This window comes from Scomber scombrus, chromosome 6 (assembly GCF_963691925.1).
Source record: "Scomber scombrus chromosome 6, fScoSco1.1, whole genome shotgun sequence".
Lineage (NCBI taxonomy): Eukaryota > Metazoa > Chordata > Actinopteri > Scombriformes > Scombridae > Scomber > Scomber scombrus.
Genome location: NC_084975.1, coordinates 9,900,317 through 9,916,687, shown reverse-complemented (window position 1 = coordinate 9,916,687; position 16,371 = coordinate 9,900,317). Strand labels below are relative to the sequence as shown.

The window sequence follows — 16,371 nt, the reverse complement described above, 5'->3', positions numbered from 1 at the left end:
TAATATAAATAAACTTGATATTGATTTGATATATGTTTTACAATTATGACCAAGATAGTAAGTGGGACATTTTATAGTGTAAAAGTCATCTTATTAGTGCTCTCTAGTGGATAAACTATGTAAAAGTGACACTGCTTATGGATTACATGAAACCTAGTTTTGCATTTCCACAGTTCAGATTCTTATTACTTGTCGGTCTATATTTACATCAATACTAATATATCTGCCATAAGTTGGTATCAACTGATACCAATACACTGATGTATAAGTCTCGTAGTATGAGAGTATTTCGAAGAATAGAGTTACTCTGCCTCATGTGGTCAGACAGACATGCTTCAGGGGTTGGGACGTAAATATAAATTACAGGTCTTACCAGGATGAGAGAAAAGAAGGAACGTGACTATGAGTCAACAGGGCAGGAAGGAGAACCAGAGGACATGGTGTGACAGGATGCAGGATGAAGTCTATTAAAACATCATCAACCTTATTGTCAAAATGAGTAACAGAATCCTTACTGTAAAGGAAGAGAGCAGTTCAGGTAGAGCAGGCCATGAAGGAAATAAAAAGTATTAAATAGTTAAGCAGGGGAAGAAACAGGATTAGATAAGCACTTAAACTGAATCAATGTTTTATTGTTTCACAATGGCAGTACAGTGGAATTAACAGTTGCTCATGCTATTGAGTTTATGTGTACATTACTGACATCTCTTACAGTGTTTCACATTAGTAAAGGTGAAGACTTATTGGTTATTGTGTGAATACTTTTGACTTACATTACAATCAAGAAGAAAACAGTTACACTACTTGGATGTGAGGCTGCATTGTGTGCAATACTTTTGCTGTCTTTGACATTCAGTAGAGTGACACGCTGTACAAATGGTTCATTTAGCGAATGCTGGTACACATCTGTGAAGGACTCCACAAAGAAGGCATTTTTATACAGTGGTGTGTGTGTTGTGTACATTCCCTTTTATGTTTTACATACACCTGTAAAGCAAACAATGTCAGAGGCAAGAGAATGCGTTTGCTGACAAGTGAATAGACCAGTCAGAGTCAACAGTTTCCACTGGAGACGTTAAGGTTATTAAGCAGTGCTAAGGACAAACGTACTTAATCTTTCAGCAAATACGCTTGAATTAAATACAGAAGTGAGTTTGCTGTATTAAGTTTGAGAACATGTCACATTTCCTTAAGGCCCCTTTTAAACAATAAAGCTTAGCTGTCCTTCACTTTCAAATACAATACATACTTTTTTTCCCCATTTTCAAACCCACCCAGAAAACATCTTGGGGGTCAAATCAAGGTACAGTACAGGCTACAAGACCACGCTGTAAATCAGCAGTTCTCAACCTGGAGATCAGCCCTCGAAAGATCATTTTTGGAATGTGACAATCAATAATATTTGAAGGCCTGTTAATTAAATAAGCTTTTAAATAAGTTTTAATAAAAAAAGATGACTTGGTGTTTAGATTCAAAGTCTTGTACATTACAAGATTGCACCAGGGGCGTTATGAGAAGGTTGAGAACTACAACTCCAATTTTATACGTGGCAAGCCTCAGCCTCAGGTGTTCCAACATGGAACAAATGATCACTCAAATTGGCAACGTGATGGATTAACTAAACCCGTCTGCCAGCAGTATTCAAAAGACACAGTTGGCCTGTCTCTAGAGCTGGATTCACTGAATGGGGCTGTGATGAAAAGGACAGAGAGAAACCCTCAGCCGGAACAGACGCGGGCCTTTCTGTGAATCTGCCAATTAAGGTGGAGTTAAAGCTTCTGCTCAGCTCTCGTCGTGACATGACCAGATCTCCAAAAACACAAAGGGATCTTTGTGATGGACGCAGACAAGCGGAGAGGATCCCTTTGAAGCTGATCAACAAGTAAACTACAAACGGCTCCATCAAGGACTCTTCATTCAACAGGATCACAGTCGATATATTTGCTTTCACTGATGACCCAGCCTCTGGTTTAAGTATTAAAAAACAATGAAAGCCTGTCCACAGTATCACAACAACACACGCACCCAAAACTCCTCCTCTGCTCCAAAACCACTTGCTGGCTCAGACATAAACATAGCATAATGATAAAAAAATTACAGTTAAGCATTATCACTGTGTGCATCAGGAAATAGTCCAGTGGTGGACATGGTGCAGCATTCATGGTAAATTAGTCCATAGAATTCCTTCGCCAGTTCCGAAAAATGAAGACAAAACATGTAAAAAGTTTCCAGAACATCCCCCTTCCCTTGCACGTTGACTGTGAATCAAACACAGAAACCTTATCAAACAGCGCTCTACCTTGTGTTGAAGGTGCATCAAAGTGAACAAAGTAGTTATAACAGCTTATTCAGCTTCATAATCATTAACAATTCCCATTATAAAAAGAGGTTATCGCACTCATTAACAAACATGTTTCACTTTCGCCTCACCTCTCACTTTCAGTCTGCGAACGAAATAGTCAAAAACCCGAAAAAACACATCTGACTGTGAGATCAAAAGTACACGAAAAAGGACGATCATTTCAAATAACACACACTAACACCTATTGCTTCCTTTTTGAAAGAGAAACACAGTGGTAAAAAAGCATTTCATTTTCACTAATGCCAAAAGTGGCTTTACCAAAAAAAAAAAATCCAAGTGTGGTATCATAGCAGGAGTTAGTCTGCTCAATTTGTTGCACATTATAAAGGCCAGAGTTCTCAATTACAGTATTTTAAGGGCACAATTTTCTTCCAGCAGTAAAACCTTTCCACAAATAATATGACACTATTTAAAAGTTGTGATGAGTGCAGTGGAGAACCGGACCTAACCTGATGAAGACTTCTAGATTTTCATCCAGTGCGGACAGCCTGGCCACTTGAGCCGGAAACAAAGTGAGACGATCACACACAGGAAAACAATATTTCTGACTGAAAAACAGCACTGAGGAACATGAGATGTGAAGGGCTGTAAGAGCACGGAGGTGCCAAGCAGCATGGTCTGCCAGGTGTTTATCAACCACTGTGGGCCAGTCCTTATCACCCACACTAGTTGGAAACAGTCTCCATAGGTCAGATGAAACACACACATAAGAAAAACAAACACCCAGAAGGGGACAGCGGGCGACAGATGAAGTCCCAGGGTGAAGGCAGTGTCTTTAGTGTCTTGGTGTGTGTGTGTGTGTGTGTGTGGGCCTTGAAGGCACAGATATCCAGTGGCAATCCCAAGCTTCCGAGGTGGAGGGGGGCTCAGGAGCAGCAGAGGTTGTCAATGACCAGCGTGATGTCAAGACCGTACACCTCCAGCAGGTCGAGCAGGAAGGAGTGATCGCCCTGGGGATCCAGCCCCATGGCCCTCACGTGCTCAGCGGTGAGGGTGGGATCATGGCTCCCTGCTACCTCTGACAGCGTCTGGAAGATGCGGTTATTCAGCTCCATGAAGAATCTGGAGGACGGATGAAAACAACTTCATCAATATAAACATTTAAATAGCACCAGCTTACGACTCAGGTGCATTATAGTGGCTATGAAAACACTGATCAAGGACTCACAGAATGAAAAGATCCTCTTCGTTTGATGTGCAGTCTCCATCCACCTCCTGAGAGTACAGTAACATTTGCCTGGAAATGAATCATCATGTATCAGTATGAAATCTGTCAAAAGAAGATGCTCAGACTTCTGATTTAGGTGACAAAACATAATGATTTTCCTTGAATTACAACAAAATCACTGACCAGTAATTATCAGCCATGTTAATTTTGCAGCATATTTCTTTTAATAACAGAATTCATTCATTTCATTCTATAGTATTTCCATGCTAGCTTAAACAGTTTCTGATTTTTTATAAAATTTCCCAAAATGAAAAAATTCTATGGATCCATTTTACAATGAAAATGCTTTCTGAGGAATATATTACAGTGTTCAGCATACTGTACCTCTGTTCACTCAGCTTCCTGTACTTCTCCTTATCTGCTGCATTCAGTCGCAGCAGTGGCTGCATATGGCTCCTGTGCGTTTTCACATTCTGGTTGTCAATGTAGACGTCGTACAGCTCCTTCTTTTCCTCGAAAATCTTCTCTGTGGTGCCTTAAAACACATGCAAACATGTTCACATATAGGAAATCATTTCCATAGATTACAAAGTGTGGTGGTTTAACCATCAACGGCAAAGCTGCACTCACAGGCCACGTATGACAGCTCTGTTTCCAGGGCTGGGATGTCAGCTATGTTGATGTAGAAGAAAGGCCGTAATTCAGGCACAGTAACTCCAATTCCAGGTAAGGAGATGTTGGCCAGGCTGCAACAGCAGTACACTGAGGGAGTGTGAGAACATGTTAGATTAAAAACCTCCTTGATAATAAAAGATAAAAAAGATCACACTTTGGTTGCAACATTTGTTACATCCTGAACTGTTTGTGACAAAGAGAAATGAGGACAGAGTGTGTGTTACATGCAATGCAATACATTAGCTAACTACAGTAGAAGCAATGAAGAAGTTGCGAGTGTGCATGTAAACATGTACGTTTAGGCTTTCTCACCCCTGTAGCAGACTACACCTACAGGTGGAGGGGAGAAGATGAGGATACGTTTCCTAAGCAACGCAAACTTCCACAGCACCATGATCTGCTCGCCGAAAAACTGGATGAACTGGGACATGCAGCCGGCTGGGTGGGTGATCTGCAGGGAATAATGTTTATTTATTTATTTTTTTTGTGGCACAAAAAGACTGGAAAAAAATCACCAAAAATATAAGTATGCTCTGCTGCTTTCATACCTTCATTTCTGGGTGCATACAGCGGTTGATTGTGGTAACACTCCAGGTCGGGCAAGCGGTGACCAGGCCATTTCCTGTAGCGGGGAGGACTGCTTTCTTATCCTCATAGAAAGCCTCCAGTGGAGAATACTGGCCCGGGCACTGCAACTGGTGTCTAAAAAGCAACAACAGGAAGAAAAAGAGCAAACTTGGTCAGGTGTGAGTCATCCATGTCTTTGCAGATTTGCAAAAGACAGTCAGTGTGTTATCTCACACTCTCAGTATTTCTTACACATTGTATAAGGAAATCTGTATAGATTCCAAAAAACAATATCATACACTATTTATGTCCTCCATAATGCATGATTGTACCGTGTAGTATGGTTAGTAACCATTGCTTGTTTAACCACTTTACTTCAATCATACGTTTCATACTTCACACAGTTCGACACATCTGCTTGCTACTGCAGAGCGACTGTAAAAACCACAGTAACCACACAGAAACGGTAGCCAAGATTACCACACTCCATTCAGATTAATTCAGCTCCACTTGTATCTGGCAGTAACCTGAGCCGCCTGCATTTGTAGCCTGCGACAGTGGCTGTGTCATATATTTATACATAGTCAATGAGGAGATAAGCTTTCGTGAGGGGACTGAAGCAGAAGAGCAGATGAGAAGAGAAGGCTGTCAAGGTCGCCTCCACATCCATGCTTAGACTTCATAGAAGGAAAAAAAAAAAAAAAAAAAACTGCATGTAAATGGGCTCTTGTGACTGTAGCTGTAACTGGGACTCTGGGTTCATGTTTAATAGATGAGAACATTTTCAACAAAGACGCAAAGGATAGGAGAGAGGCAGAAAAAAACAACAACCTGTGAACACGGATGGGTGAGAAGTAAATAAGGTAAACAGAATACAAATAGGGTGACGCAAAGATGACAAACTGAGAAGAAACAAAAGACTGAAAGGCACCCACACACACTGATTATTAATGCACAACACAGTAGGGCTTGGCAATATATTATATCAGGATATGAGGCTGGATATTGACTTAGATTTTGGATACCCTAACATTGTGACATAGCATAAATAGTCTTCTCCTGGTTTTAAACACTACGTTTACTTTACCCACTTAGTCATTATGTCCACATTACTGATGATTATTTATTAAAAATCCCATTGTCATCCCTACGATACTTTGATATTTGATTCTGCTCCAACACACAGGATGCCTTACCTGACTTGGTTCTCCAGGAAGTGCATGTAGCGATAAAGCAGAGTGTAGGAGGGAGACAGGATACCCACGGACTTCATCCTGGCTCCTCGCTCCAGCTCGCTCTCCACAGGCATGTTAGCGAAACAGGCCAGCCCAAAGTAACAGCCTTTACGGAAATATCTACCCAGAGGCAAAACAAATACCACGAGTAAACACAGAGTGACAGATTTCTAACAGAGCTTTAACAGATCTCTAAAAAAAGAAGGATGGGGAGGGTGGGGTGTGTGTGATTGAGGTACGTACATGAAGTCGTTGGTGACCCGATGGGAGCCGCTGGCCATTGACTTGAATTCAACTCCATCGAGATTGATGTCATGAGGCAAGCACCATTCTACCATGTTCCCTGCCGTTCACACACACACACGCACACACACACACAATTACACACCAAAATACACCATGAGCTTACTTCCCATACTGTTGTGCCTATTTTCATTACTTTCATCCTGACCACTTCCTCTAATTCTGCATGTCAGCCCTCAAGAAGCAAGAGGTCAGGGACAGAGGGAAAGCACTGACTCAGCTACTGTAACTTACTGGAAGTGGCATACTATCTATATAAAGCTGAATAAAAACATCCTGGGCTTTAGTTCTGTTGTGTCTGCGACAGATTATTGATTGTAGATAGTGTCTCTTTTTAACTACAGTGATGCCAATGCATTTCTAAAAAAATGTCCCTTTAACAGAAACTTTGGCTTCAATCTCACAGTATGTTTGAGATTTAGATTTATGGATGGCTTGCAAAAACTGGAAAGCCAGGCCAGGCAATTTATTTCTACTAATTCATCCCTTCTATTCCTAATTTAGTATTGTCTCAACATGTGAAGTGTTTGAATCCTCCATCGTTAAGACTCAACTGGTGTGTACTAAAGCAAGTAGGCAGACAAAATAACTAGATATCACAAATCATTCCAGGAAATTGGTTATCCAGTCAATCCACAATTTTCAACAGAGATAAACGATCAGAAGCTGTTGTTATCAGCTTTGCATACCTGATCTTGTATCAAAGGTAACCACAAACACAGCCACGATCTGGTCTTTTTCCTCCCATTGATCTCTCACCGAGAGGCCGGGAAAGAGAACATTCCGATCTGTACAGAGGGGCTCCGGTCGGTAATACCCGTGCCCACAGTGCTCTGAGCGCGGACGGCCCGGGCTTCCGTCCCCGCTGGCAACAACAGCTGTTAGGCTCCCTGTAGGGCTGCAGGTGATGGTGGTGGTGGGTGCGGTGGTGTTGCCGCTGTTGCTGCTGCTCCACCCAGTACCAGCCGCAGTGACTGTCGGTGTCCGCCCGACTGGCTGCGAACTTTTCTCCGCCGGTGGGTCTCCCTCCCGCGATGGTGGGGCCGCCTGGTTCGGATCGGACGGTGGGATCTCCTCCCAGTCCAGCAGCGGGGCTCGGTCCGACTTCTCCACCATGGTGCTGCTGCCTCCGAGGGCTCAGAAAAGGAGAAAAAAAACACAACAGTCGGATGTCCAAGATGAGTCGAGCAGGCTAAACACGCTCCTGTGTCCGGATCATGGTTTCCTGCCGCTCTAGGTTGTTTTCTATCTATTTGTAAGCGTGTCACATCCACTGACGGGCTGCTCCTCTCCTGCCTCACTGTTTTGATGACGTCTTGACTTCCGCCCACGTGTCTGCATTACTATTTCATGCGGTGACCTAATTTGAGTTATGGGCTACTTACTTTGCCCATAATAATATGTATAGTCTTATAACATTCACACATAGGTTCATCCACAGTGGCTGTTGAACTTCAGTCTAGTTCATAATCATTGATGGTACTTTATTTGATTTTTAATTAAATGCCATTTTTGTAGTATAGTTTTCAGTCTTATTATAATCACACATCATCAATACTCACAGTATAAATAAATTGTCATATTTTCATTCTAAAGATATATATATTTTATGCATAAAGTTATTGCAATTAACAACCACTTTAAAGTCAGGTGTGCGGTTTATGAGCGATTCAGCCAATCATAGAGTTAGGTGCGTTAACCTGGTAGCGTCATTTTAAACAGGAAGTTATTTACATATGTTGCGCGAAATTCAAGCGTGGTGACGATTATAGAGAAGGCGACTTGCTTGTAAGTATATATGCAAAACATACATTATTACTCAGAGTTAAATCACAAGCTGATGATCACTGTTTGAGGCATCTATTGGGCTTGCAAATGAAAAGTCAGCCGGAAGCTTGACTGGAGTGTAAAAGATAATAAGACAATTAGTAATATTGACTTATTCACAATATATTCATACAATGTGAGTCATTAATTAGTTTTTAGTGACGTTGTATCATACTGGTCTCACTTTATGTATGTAGATTCATATGTATAGAGATTGAGAAAGAGCCTATCTTCTTTTTATCTCCATACACTTAATCTTAATCTATATCAGAATTAAATGCAGGCCTAAAAATCAACTCTAACATCATTCAAAATTTTAAATCTGTCACTGTCAGTTTTTTCTTGTCTCCAAAGGCATTCAAATCCACGAATAAGCATCTTTATCAAAACTCAGGCCTCAAGTATGGCAAGGATGTTTGACGAGATCAACCAGCAGCTGGACTTCTCTAGCTGTGGAGAAGAAGGAAGCAGTAGTGACAACAGCTCAGATGACAGTGCCTCCAGGGTCCGGAGTCCCAGCTCTGCATGCAGGACGCCCAGGGTGCAACGCCATCGCAGTAGAAGCAATACTTTGTCTTACCCTTTACAGTGCACCAGCCCCATACCTTATGCCTCCTGGAGTAAACTGAGGCTCTGTGACTCTCCCAGCACACCCAAGGTGGGGAATAATTCAGCCTTGTATGCCCCTGTGGTCTTGGAAGATTTCTCAAAGTGAGTTTTCAAATGTCAAACCAGTTCAACTTCAGAGCAATTAATTTTTATTTCTCTTTTTTTTGTACCCTCTCTAGAGTCTTCTATCCAAGTCGTCCCAGCCTTTCTCTAGCACTAAGATCAGTCGGCATCAAAGGAGCCTTCGTTTTGCCTCAGCTGCTGCAAACCTCACCCAGGCACCCTCGGTCAACGTGAATCCTTTCACCCCTGACACGGTGCGCACCAACAGCGAGCAGCTGAGGAGGAACATTTATAGAAGTGATGAAGATGATGATTATCGGCAAAGGTAAACTACTGCTTTTATGTGGTATTGTAGACACAAACATCTGTGTTTCATCTGCATTTTTATTCACATGTATTATGATTGATACCAAATCGGAGGTTTTTTTTTAACACACTTCCCTGCAAACTGCACTGAGGCTTAAATTAATTTTATGACATGTGGTGGGGCATTGAAGTATTTCATGTTCTCCGTCTTTCTGTTTTTACTGCTCATACACATAGGTTTGAGTTTTTAATCCCTTACTAAAGCACTTTCATTCACAATATAGAAAGGTCTGAAAGCCCTTTTCATCTTTCAGGTTGAAACACAGCTTAACGTCATCAGAGGAGGATGATGAAGCCTTCCTCCCACCAAAGGTACGACCATTTTTATCTGTGCTTTCTAGTGAATAATCCTCCTCTCAGATGCATTTGATATGATTTGATCATGAGGCTTTGTCATCTCTGGCTGCCTCCTCAGCTTTTTTGGGGGGGAAAAATTACACCCTGTCAGTCCTACGTCTGGGATTTCTCGATGGAATCTCCGGCGAAAAAAGAAGAGCTGTCAGAATCCACACAAAACGCTTTCCTCGTGGAAGTACTACCATATTTGGTGACACATGAAGAAAAAAAACGTCCTTCTGCTGGCTGTAGACAAACTGGAGGCTGAGCTGTGTCTCTGACGTGTGTTCCTTCTTTTAGAAATTCTTTGGTTTTACCACAAGGCCCTCCGTCTGTTTATCTGGCAGAGGCGAGCTGTCCAACCCTTAATGCTGTCGCGGTATGAGAGTGAGTTCCTGGAGCTGGAGCGCATTGGCGTGGGCGAGTTTGGGGCAGTTTACAAGTGTGTGAAGAGGCTGGATGGTTGCTTGTACGCCATAAAGCGCTCTCGCCGACCCCTCGCAGGCTCTGCCAATGAGTGAGTCAGCAGTACGGCGCTCTCTGCCAAGTCATAGGCACACTTTCACTTGAACAGATCAATCCGCTTCTTTAATTTAGCACATGAAGTGAATCAGCTCTATCACTAACAATACCTCATGTCCTCTCAGGCAGCTGGCTCTAAAGGAGGTGTATGCGCATGCTGTTCTTGGGCACCATCCACATGTTGTTCGCTATTATTCAGCCTGGGCAGAAGACAATCACATGATTATTCAGAATGAATACTGTGATGGTACGTTTTCACATTAACATGAATAGCACAGCACTTTAGGTAAAAGATCAAATTACATGGTTTTGATATGGTCATCCTGTGTGTCAGGTGGTAGTGTCAACGACACCATCATGAAGAAGGAGGTGCAGGGTGAGCTGTTTTCAGAGGCCGAGCTGAAAGATCTGCTATTGCAGGTGTCTATGGGTCTAAAATACATCCACAGCTTAGGCCTCGTACACCTGGACATCAAACCAAGTATGTCTCATCAAGCAGTTTGCGTCTTTCACATGGTCAATACTGGATCTAAAAAAAGTCACCTGTGCCTAAAATGTGCCTTGTTTGAACTGTCTATAGGTAATATATTCATTTGCCAGCGTTCCAGCACAAGTGCATTGGGTGAGGGGGAAAGCGAGGAGGAAGACAACAGCACTTCAGCAGGAGTCGTATACAAAATTGGTATTGCTGATGTATGTTTGATGAATATAATTATACAAAATGTTTGTTTGCGGCTAATTATCATTCTTGTTGTTTTTCTGCAGGGGATCTGGGCCATGTGACATCAACAAACGGTCCCCAAGTTGAGGAAGGGGACAGCCGTTTTCTGGCCAGTGAGGTTCTGCATGAGGTAAAATTAGTGTATAGCGCTAAAAGAAAAGTAGCTTTGGGGTCTGAATGGGTTGCACCCTGCTGTAGTCTAAGGGGAATGAACATCTATCTCTCTCCGCAGGATTACAGACACCTCCCTAAGGCAGATCTCTTTGCTCTGGGCCTCACAGTGCTGCTGGCAGCTGGGGCTCCTCCTCTGCCTCAAAATGGAGATGAGTGGCACAGCCTTAGAGAGGGGAAGCTTCCCAAGCTGCCACAGGAGCTCTCATCTCCCCTCAGAGGTTTGCTGCAGGTAACCTGATTTCTAACTCAGAGATTTTATTCAAAGCTGGCCCCTGTATGAACAGCATTTTTATTGAGTAACAACAGCACTTGAGTTCACTATTGTCCCTGGCATAGCATGTTGTAAATTCCTTTTTCTTTGTGTTAGTTGTTGCTGGATCCAGACCCAATGAAGCGGCCGTCTGCCAGAGAGCTTTGCAAGCACGCGGTCTTAAGGGAGGGGAGGACTGGGAGGCTGGCTGCTCAGCTACGCACAGAGCTCAATGTAGAGAAGTTTAGGACAGCCATGCTTGAAAAGTAAGAATGGATAATGAAGGATAATTGAAACTTTATCCCCACTTCTGGGCTTCAGACCACATGAATTTAAAAATGCGTCTAGACATAAAAAATACCCTGCTTTGAATAATAATTTGTGTCCAATATGGCTTTTTACAAAACGGCTAGTTTAATTTCCTATTTGGAAATTAAGATGACATCTACTCCTCCCACATTGGAAAAATTCCTAATCTATAAATATGCAAATATTCATAGATTCTGCAAAATTCAGCAGTTTAACTGGTGGTCACTAGATGGCTCCTGCTTCACTGAAAAGTCACTCTCTCTGTGAAAGTGCACTAGAGGCTTCAACTTTTCAGATTACACTTTTGGAAGTAGCACACTGGACCATTATTGGTTCCAAATTAGTTTGATGTCACAAATTGTTTTTGATGGTACTTAAAGTCAGATTTATGGTGAGTACAGAGAAACTTTTCCCCTGTGGCAAATGAATGTTACTTCTGCACAGTAAAGCTCAAACATCCAAAGGAAGGAACAGTAAGCAAAACACATTTTTAAGTGGAGGGGAACTTTAATGTTCTCAGGCTTAGAAGCTGTATATGTGTAATTTAAAGCTCACTCTGGGAGGTTTAAAGTTATATCTACTAAAGAATTTGAGACCCTACTTGTATGTGGTGAGTTATAGTGAATGTGAAATACTTTTAAAGTAGGCCTATCGAAAAACTCATATCTCATAACGCATGGCTTGTGAAGTACTAAAACTAAAACATAAAAGGGCATGTGTTCTTTGGCCTGTGGCTCAGTTTAGACTGAATTACATAAATACGACCAACAGGCGGTGCACAGAACCTATTAACTCTATAACTTTGTCCTGTAAAATGTATAAATTGGTCCTAGCATCTTAATGCTGACACCAGTTAAAAGCAGTCACTAATTTCCTCTCCCTTCTCCACAGAGCGCTCCAGGAAGCTCGTCAGGCAGTTCTGTCACCCAAGCAGAGCCTCCCTCCAGGACCAAAACCTTCTGCTAATATAGGCCCTCTACCTAAGGCAGGGAGAAGGCTTGTTGGTAGGATGACGTCACGATCCAAGAGCTTTGGTTGCCCTGGGTATGGAGTCTGATGGGACAGTATGAGGCCCACGTGTCATTTGCTTTTATATAATGTAACTTCTTCTGCTACCAGGTTGTGGTAAAAACCTTGACATTTGTTTATGTCACAGATGTTTTGTTGGTTGTAGAAATGACTGGATGGACAGTATTGGTTTTAAAGGCATCTGACTCACTTTTCTCTGGGGATAATTTCAATATATGTAACTGCTGCAGACCATTTTATTTGACCAGTTTTTAATTATTTTTTTTAACTGTAAATAAACATTTAATGCATTTCATCAGATGAATTTCCTTTTTATAACTTGATTTTTCTCTTCCACTCATAACAGTTTATAGCATAATCCAAATAAGCACACTGTCAAAACCACTGCAGGGACTTTCCAGTGGATTTGTTGACCATGTTATCTATAACTGCATTTCAACTGTATGACAGACTGTGTGAATGTGAAACTGAGATATGAAAAATTTAGGAAGACTGTGCGATAATAATAAAAGTATTATTTTTGCATTCAGGTTTAATTATACTTGTATCAATTTTACTCAGTATGACAGATGTCATTTACAGGTTTCATATTATCCAGTTGGTGGGGTTAGGTCTAATTAAAGTAAATTGTTATCATAGATAAATTGGATAACTTATCTTCAACTCACCAGCTCCAGTAGGTATTTGTTTTCCTAAATCGAAGCCAGTTTCCTATAAACCAGGTTGAAATTACTGTAAAAATATTGAGTGGGCGTGTTTGCCGGCCCTCCGTGTGTCTCTGAAGGCATGTATAGGCACAGCTTCAAGTTTGTGTCACGAAACTCGCGAGACGCTTCAAAATATTCTTCTCTGGTTGTTTTATGGTGTGATAACTTTTAAATTTAGGCACAAACCTCACTTAAGGTTACAGAAAAATCCTGGTTTGGTTTAAAATGATCATTAGTAAAGTGGTGTGGATTAATGTTAACGCTTCCTTGCAAATCTCGCGAGGATTCAATGTATGATTATCATCTGGCTCCACCTCCACACGTCACAGGACCCTGTGCTGTTTTCTTGTGGCCGGGCTGGGGGCAGTTTGGTACCTAGGCTCGGTGAGTTCGGTGTCTAATGGACCAACATCACTTAAGAAGCAACAGTTAGCTGCTACTTGTCTAACGGTGAAACACAACTGGCTTAAGAAAACGAATGTGAGTCAACTGAAATACTTTTTCGAAGGATATATAAGTTAGGCTAACCAGATAACGTTTAAACTTTATGCTTAAAGTTAACTTATCGAGTCCGATAACTATCCATGTTAGCATTACCGTAATATTTGTCTAAGTGCTCTAACTTACTTCTCCATAAACTATTTGTATTGTCTGACATGATACGTATAGCCAAACCAATGTAACGTGTTTTCATTTACAATTTGGTCATTTACTTATTGAATGCAACTCTGTTCTTCTTTGAGTTTCCTGTTATCTGTCTTGAGGTGTTAAGCAAGCATAGCAAACGTTTCCCTCCCTGTTCTTCCCTAAACCAGAAAGTCCCGAGCAGTGATTATCAATGGATGATTCATGGAAATCGGCCATTGGGCAAAACGCCCCTCTGGTCATTATTTCATTCCTTCAAACGGACTCTACAATCGTAAACTACGACAAGGAGCTTTCCTCTTTGGGCACACAAATCAGCCGGGACATCAACTGCAATGGTCTCATGATGGACACTGACGACGATGGAGGCCTGGAAACGGACGGTCACGTTTCCAGCTGCATCGCCATGTCTTTTGGTGACATTCAGCCTTCAGTGCTACTGCAGGAGCTTGGTGAGACAGTTAAACTTTAAACCGCACTACTTACTCAGCAGGTGACATTACAAAGTCAGTTTCCCTTTATAAACCAGTTTCACACTCATCACCAATGTTTCATATCTGTTGGGAGATTTTAGTCTTTTTCTGCATGCACCCTTTTTTGTTGTAAATTATACTTACATGTAAAGTTGAGCCACACACTTGTTTACTCAAATTAATGCAGAAGAAATATGTGTATCATAGTTCAAAAGTCAGACTGATTACACTGAGGTTGCATATTTAGTTTGCATTTCCATTAACAAAACATCTTGTTACTTATAGTGAAAGCAGGAAGTGAGAAGCTATGAAGTGTCTCATTTGATACAAACATATAGTCCCGGTCACACATCTGTCACTTGTTTACAGTTTGAATAGTAAACTTATATCCACAAATTCTATGCACTACAGAGAATTTGTAAAACACACATCATGTGTTTGATATAAACACATATGATGTGTTTATATCAAAGTCCAAGATCCTAATAAAATCATTTAAAGAAGGCTCAGTGCTGTATAATAATTTATGGTGAAATATTTTTTATGATGTTGACTAATGTGTTTTTATGTTTGGCCTTTTTTTTCTTCTTCTGTGGTTGACTATTCAAGATGCAGCAGCTATTCAGGAGGTAGCAGCAGGGTTGAGAGAAATTGCAGCCCAGTTTCAGCACAACGTGGTGGCTCAGGCTACCCAGAACCTGAGCAATAACGTATTATCCTCCACCATTCATGTGAGTCTGCTCAATAATTTTTTGAATGGTTGATAATGGTGTATAATATATTGGAAAAACTTCTTATCAGTTTTTAATCTGAATCAAACTTTCAGTAGTTGTTTGAGCATGTATTTGCAATGGCACAATAGTTTAAACCCTAATTGCATATAAGAAAAAATAGTGCCATTTTTAATTTATAGATTATTTTAAAAGTTTTTTTTATTCTTTGAGGTGAGGTGACCCACTCCAACTAACAGTAAAGGAACCCCTGAGTGATTAATTTACTTATCAGCATATATAGTATGTCGTATTAGAAAGTATTGATATGTTGCAATGATTTTCTTGCGAGAAAATTTAACCCCCACCCCCTCTGTGGATGCACTTGGTTGGTAACATATTTCTGATGAGTAATCATGCATGCATTTTGCAGTGAGTGAAAACCAGTTGCACAGTAGAATTATCTCATACAGATGAATACAAGATGCTACAGTCAGTGACGCAAGTAAAAAGCAGCGTCATGTTGTGCGTGTTCATACTCTGGTTATGACTGAGCATGTATCAGTTTATGGTCTGTTAAAGTTACAATAACTAGGGCACTGTCCTCATGTACTGATTGACCCCTTTGTTTGTTTGCAGTATTGGAAAAAACATCTTAGCCAGGAGGTGGATATGGCGTTGAGGCAGGGAGTGTGTCTCAGAGATCTTCCCCAGGAGCAAATCATCGTGGCCCTCAGTCTCACGCTGGTGAAGGGAGTGTGCCAGCAGGCCCCACATCTGCTGAGGAACCTGTTTGACGTTGCGTTGGACTACATCAGACGTGACTTGTGACTTTTGAGCTGCAGGCTCAGAGGAAATACCCAAGAAATGTGTGGTGGAGAAGACTGCCAAATCTGAAACATCTGCCTCTCGTGACCAGTCAACTGTGACCACAGCTTTGTCGACTAGTAAAAACACTTATCAAATGAAGGGAAAGTGACATTGAGTGATCAGTGTTTTGGAAATTGAAGTTTCTTTCTAACACTTGAATTTTTTCATTACTTTGTTCTGAATCTTTTTACAATTAAATTCCGTTGGTTCAGTTTACTTGCTTGAAAGTATATCTTTGTAGTTAATAAAACGTTGATTTGTTTTTATGTATTGAATTGTGTGCCTCGTGTACTGTTTACTTTGTATATTCATTCCAATGATTTAAGTTGAATTTCTTAAAATAAAGAAATGTTATATTTTTGAAGCAGTGTAACAGTCCTGCTATTAAACTGAACAAAATAAAGAAATGTTATATTTTTGAAGCAGTGTAACAGTCCTCCTGCTATTAAA

The 16,371-nt window shown here is 41.1% G+C and overlaps 3 protein-coding genes across 4 annotated transcripts; 2 read left to right on the top strand and 1 right to left on the bottom strand.

The window, feature by feature from the left end:
* Positions 1 to 611: 611 nt before the first annotated feature.
* On the bottom strand, positions 612 to 7,865 carry dennd11 (DENN domain containing 11). 2 transcript variants are annotated; one of them, XR_009925318.1, is made up of 10 exons: positions 7,000 to 7,865; positions 6,251 to 6,350; positions 5,969 to 6,127; positions 4,754 to 4,907; positions 4,518 to 4,656; positions 4,161 to 4,292; positions 3,915 to 4,065; positions 3,531 to 3,599; positions 3,084 to 3,424; positions 612 to 3,042 (listed from the first exon to the last, which is right to left on the bottom strand). XR_009925318.1 is itself a non-coding variant. In XM_062421231.1 (9 exons), exons 1-9 carry the CDS (start codon positions 7,424 to 7,426, stop codon positions 3,229 to 3,231), a joined length of 1,527 nt encoding a protein of 508 aa, XP_062277215.1. In that variant the 5' UTR covers positions 7,427 to 7,865; the 3' UTR covers positions 612 to 3,228. The 2 variants fall into 2 exon arrangements, 1 of the variants encoding a protein (XP_062277215.1); XM_062421231.1 differs by having other exon boundaries at positions 612 to 3,424.
* Positions 7,866 to 8,060: 195 nt separating this feature from the next.
* Positions 8,061 to 12,865, top strand: wee2 (WEE2 oocyte meiosis inhibiting kinase). Its single transcript, XM_062421230.1, has 11 exons — positions 8,061 to 8,795; positions 8,926 to 9,134; positions 9,430 to 9,487; positions 9,859 to 10,028; positions 10,159 to 10,280; positions 10,368 to 10,514; positions 10,614 to 10,715; positions 10,799 to 10,884; positions 10,987 to 11,157; positions 11,296 to 11,444; positions 12,379 to 12,865. Exons 1-11 carry the CDS (start codon positions 8,541 to 8,543, stop codon positions 12,542 to 12,544), a joined length of 1,635 nt encoding a protein of 544 aa, XP_062277214.1. The 5' UTR covers positions 8,061 to 8,540; the 3' UTR covers positions 12,545 to 12,865.
* Positions 12,866 to 13,575: 710 nt separating this feature from the next.
* Positions 13,576 to 16,347, top strand: bida (BH3 interacting domain death agonist). Its single transcript, XM_062421431.1, has 4 exons — positions 13,576 to 13,703; positions 14,039 to 14,320; positions 14,951 to 15,072; positions 15,691 to 16,347. Exons 2-4 carry the CDS (start codon positions 14,062 to 14,064, stop codon positions 15,880 to 15,882), a joined length of 573 nt encoding a protein of 190 aa, XP_062277415.1. The 5' UTR covers positions 13,576 to 13,703; positions 14,039 to 14,061; the 3' UTR covers positions 15,883 to 16,347.
* The last annotated feature ends 24 nt before the right edge of the window (positions 16,348 to 16,371 follow it).

Excerpts from the sequence above, each read along its gene's own strand:
- dennd11 (XM_062421231.1), bottom strand. The coding sequence starts at position 7,426 with ATGGTGGAGAAGTCGGACCGAGCCCCGCTGCTGGACTGGGAGGAGATC. Across the intron at positions 4,908-5,968 it reads TTCCTGGAGAACCAAGTCAG|ACACCAGTTGCAGTGCCCGG; the intron begins GTAAGGCATCCT and ends GTTGCTTTTTAG. Across the intron at positions 4,293-4,517 it reads AGGTGTAGTCTGCTACAGGG|TGTACTGCTGTTGCAGCCTG; the intron begins GTGAGAAAGCCT and ends ACACTCCCTCAG.
- wee2 (XM_062421230.1), top strand. The coding sequence starts at position 8,541 with ATGGCAAGGATGTTTGACGAGATCAACCAGCAGCTGGACTTCTCTAGC. Across the intron at positions 9,488-9,858 it reads AAGCCTTCCTCCCACCAAAG|AGGCGAGCTGTCCAACCCTT; the intron begins GTACGACCATTT and ends TTTATCTGGCAG. Across the intron at positions 10,281-10,367 it reads TCAGAATGAATACTGTGATG|GTGGTAGTGTCAACGACACC; the intron begins GTACGTTTTCAC and ends CCTGTGTGTCAG.
- bida (XM_062421431.1), top strand. The coding sequence starts at position 14,062 with ATGGATGATTCATGGAAATCGGCCATTGGGCAAAACGCCCCTCTGGTC. Across the intron at positions 14,321-14,950 it reads AGTGCTACTGCAGGAGCTTG|ATGCAGCAGCTATTCAGGAG; the intron begins GTGAGACAGTTA and ends TGACTATTCAAG. Across the intron at positions 15,073-15,690 it reads TATTATCCTCCACCATTCAT|TATTGGAAAAAACATCTTAG; the intron begins GTGAGTCTGCTC and ends GTTTGTTTGCAG.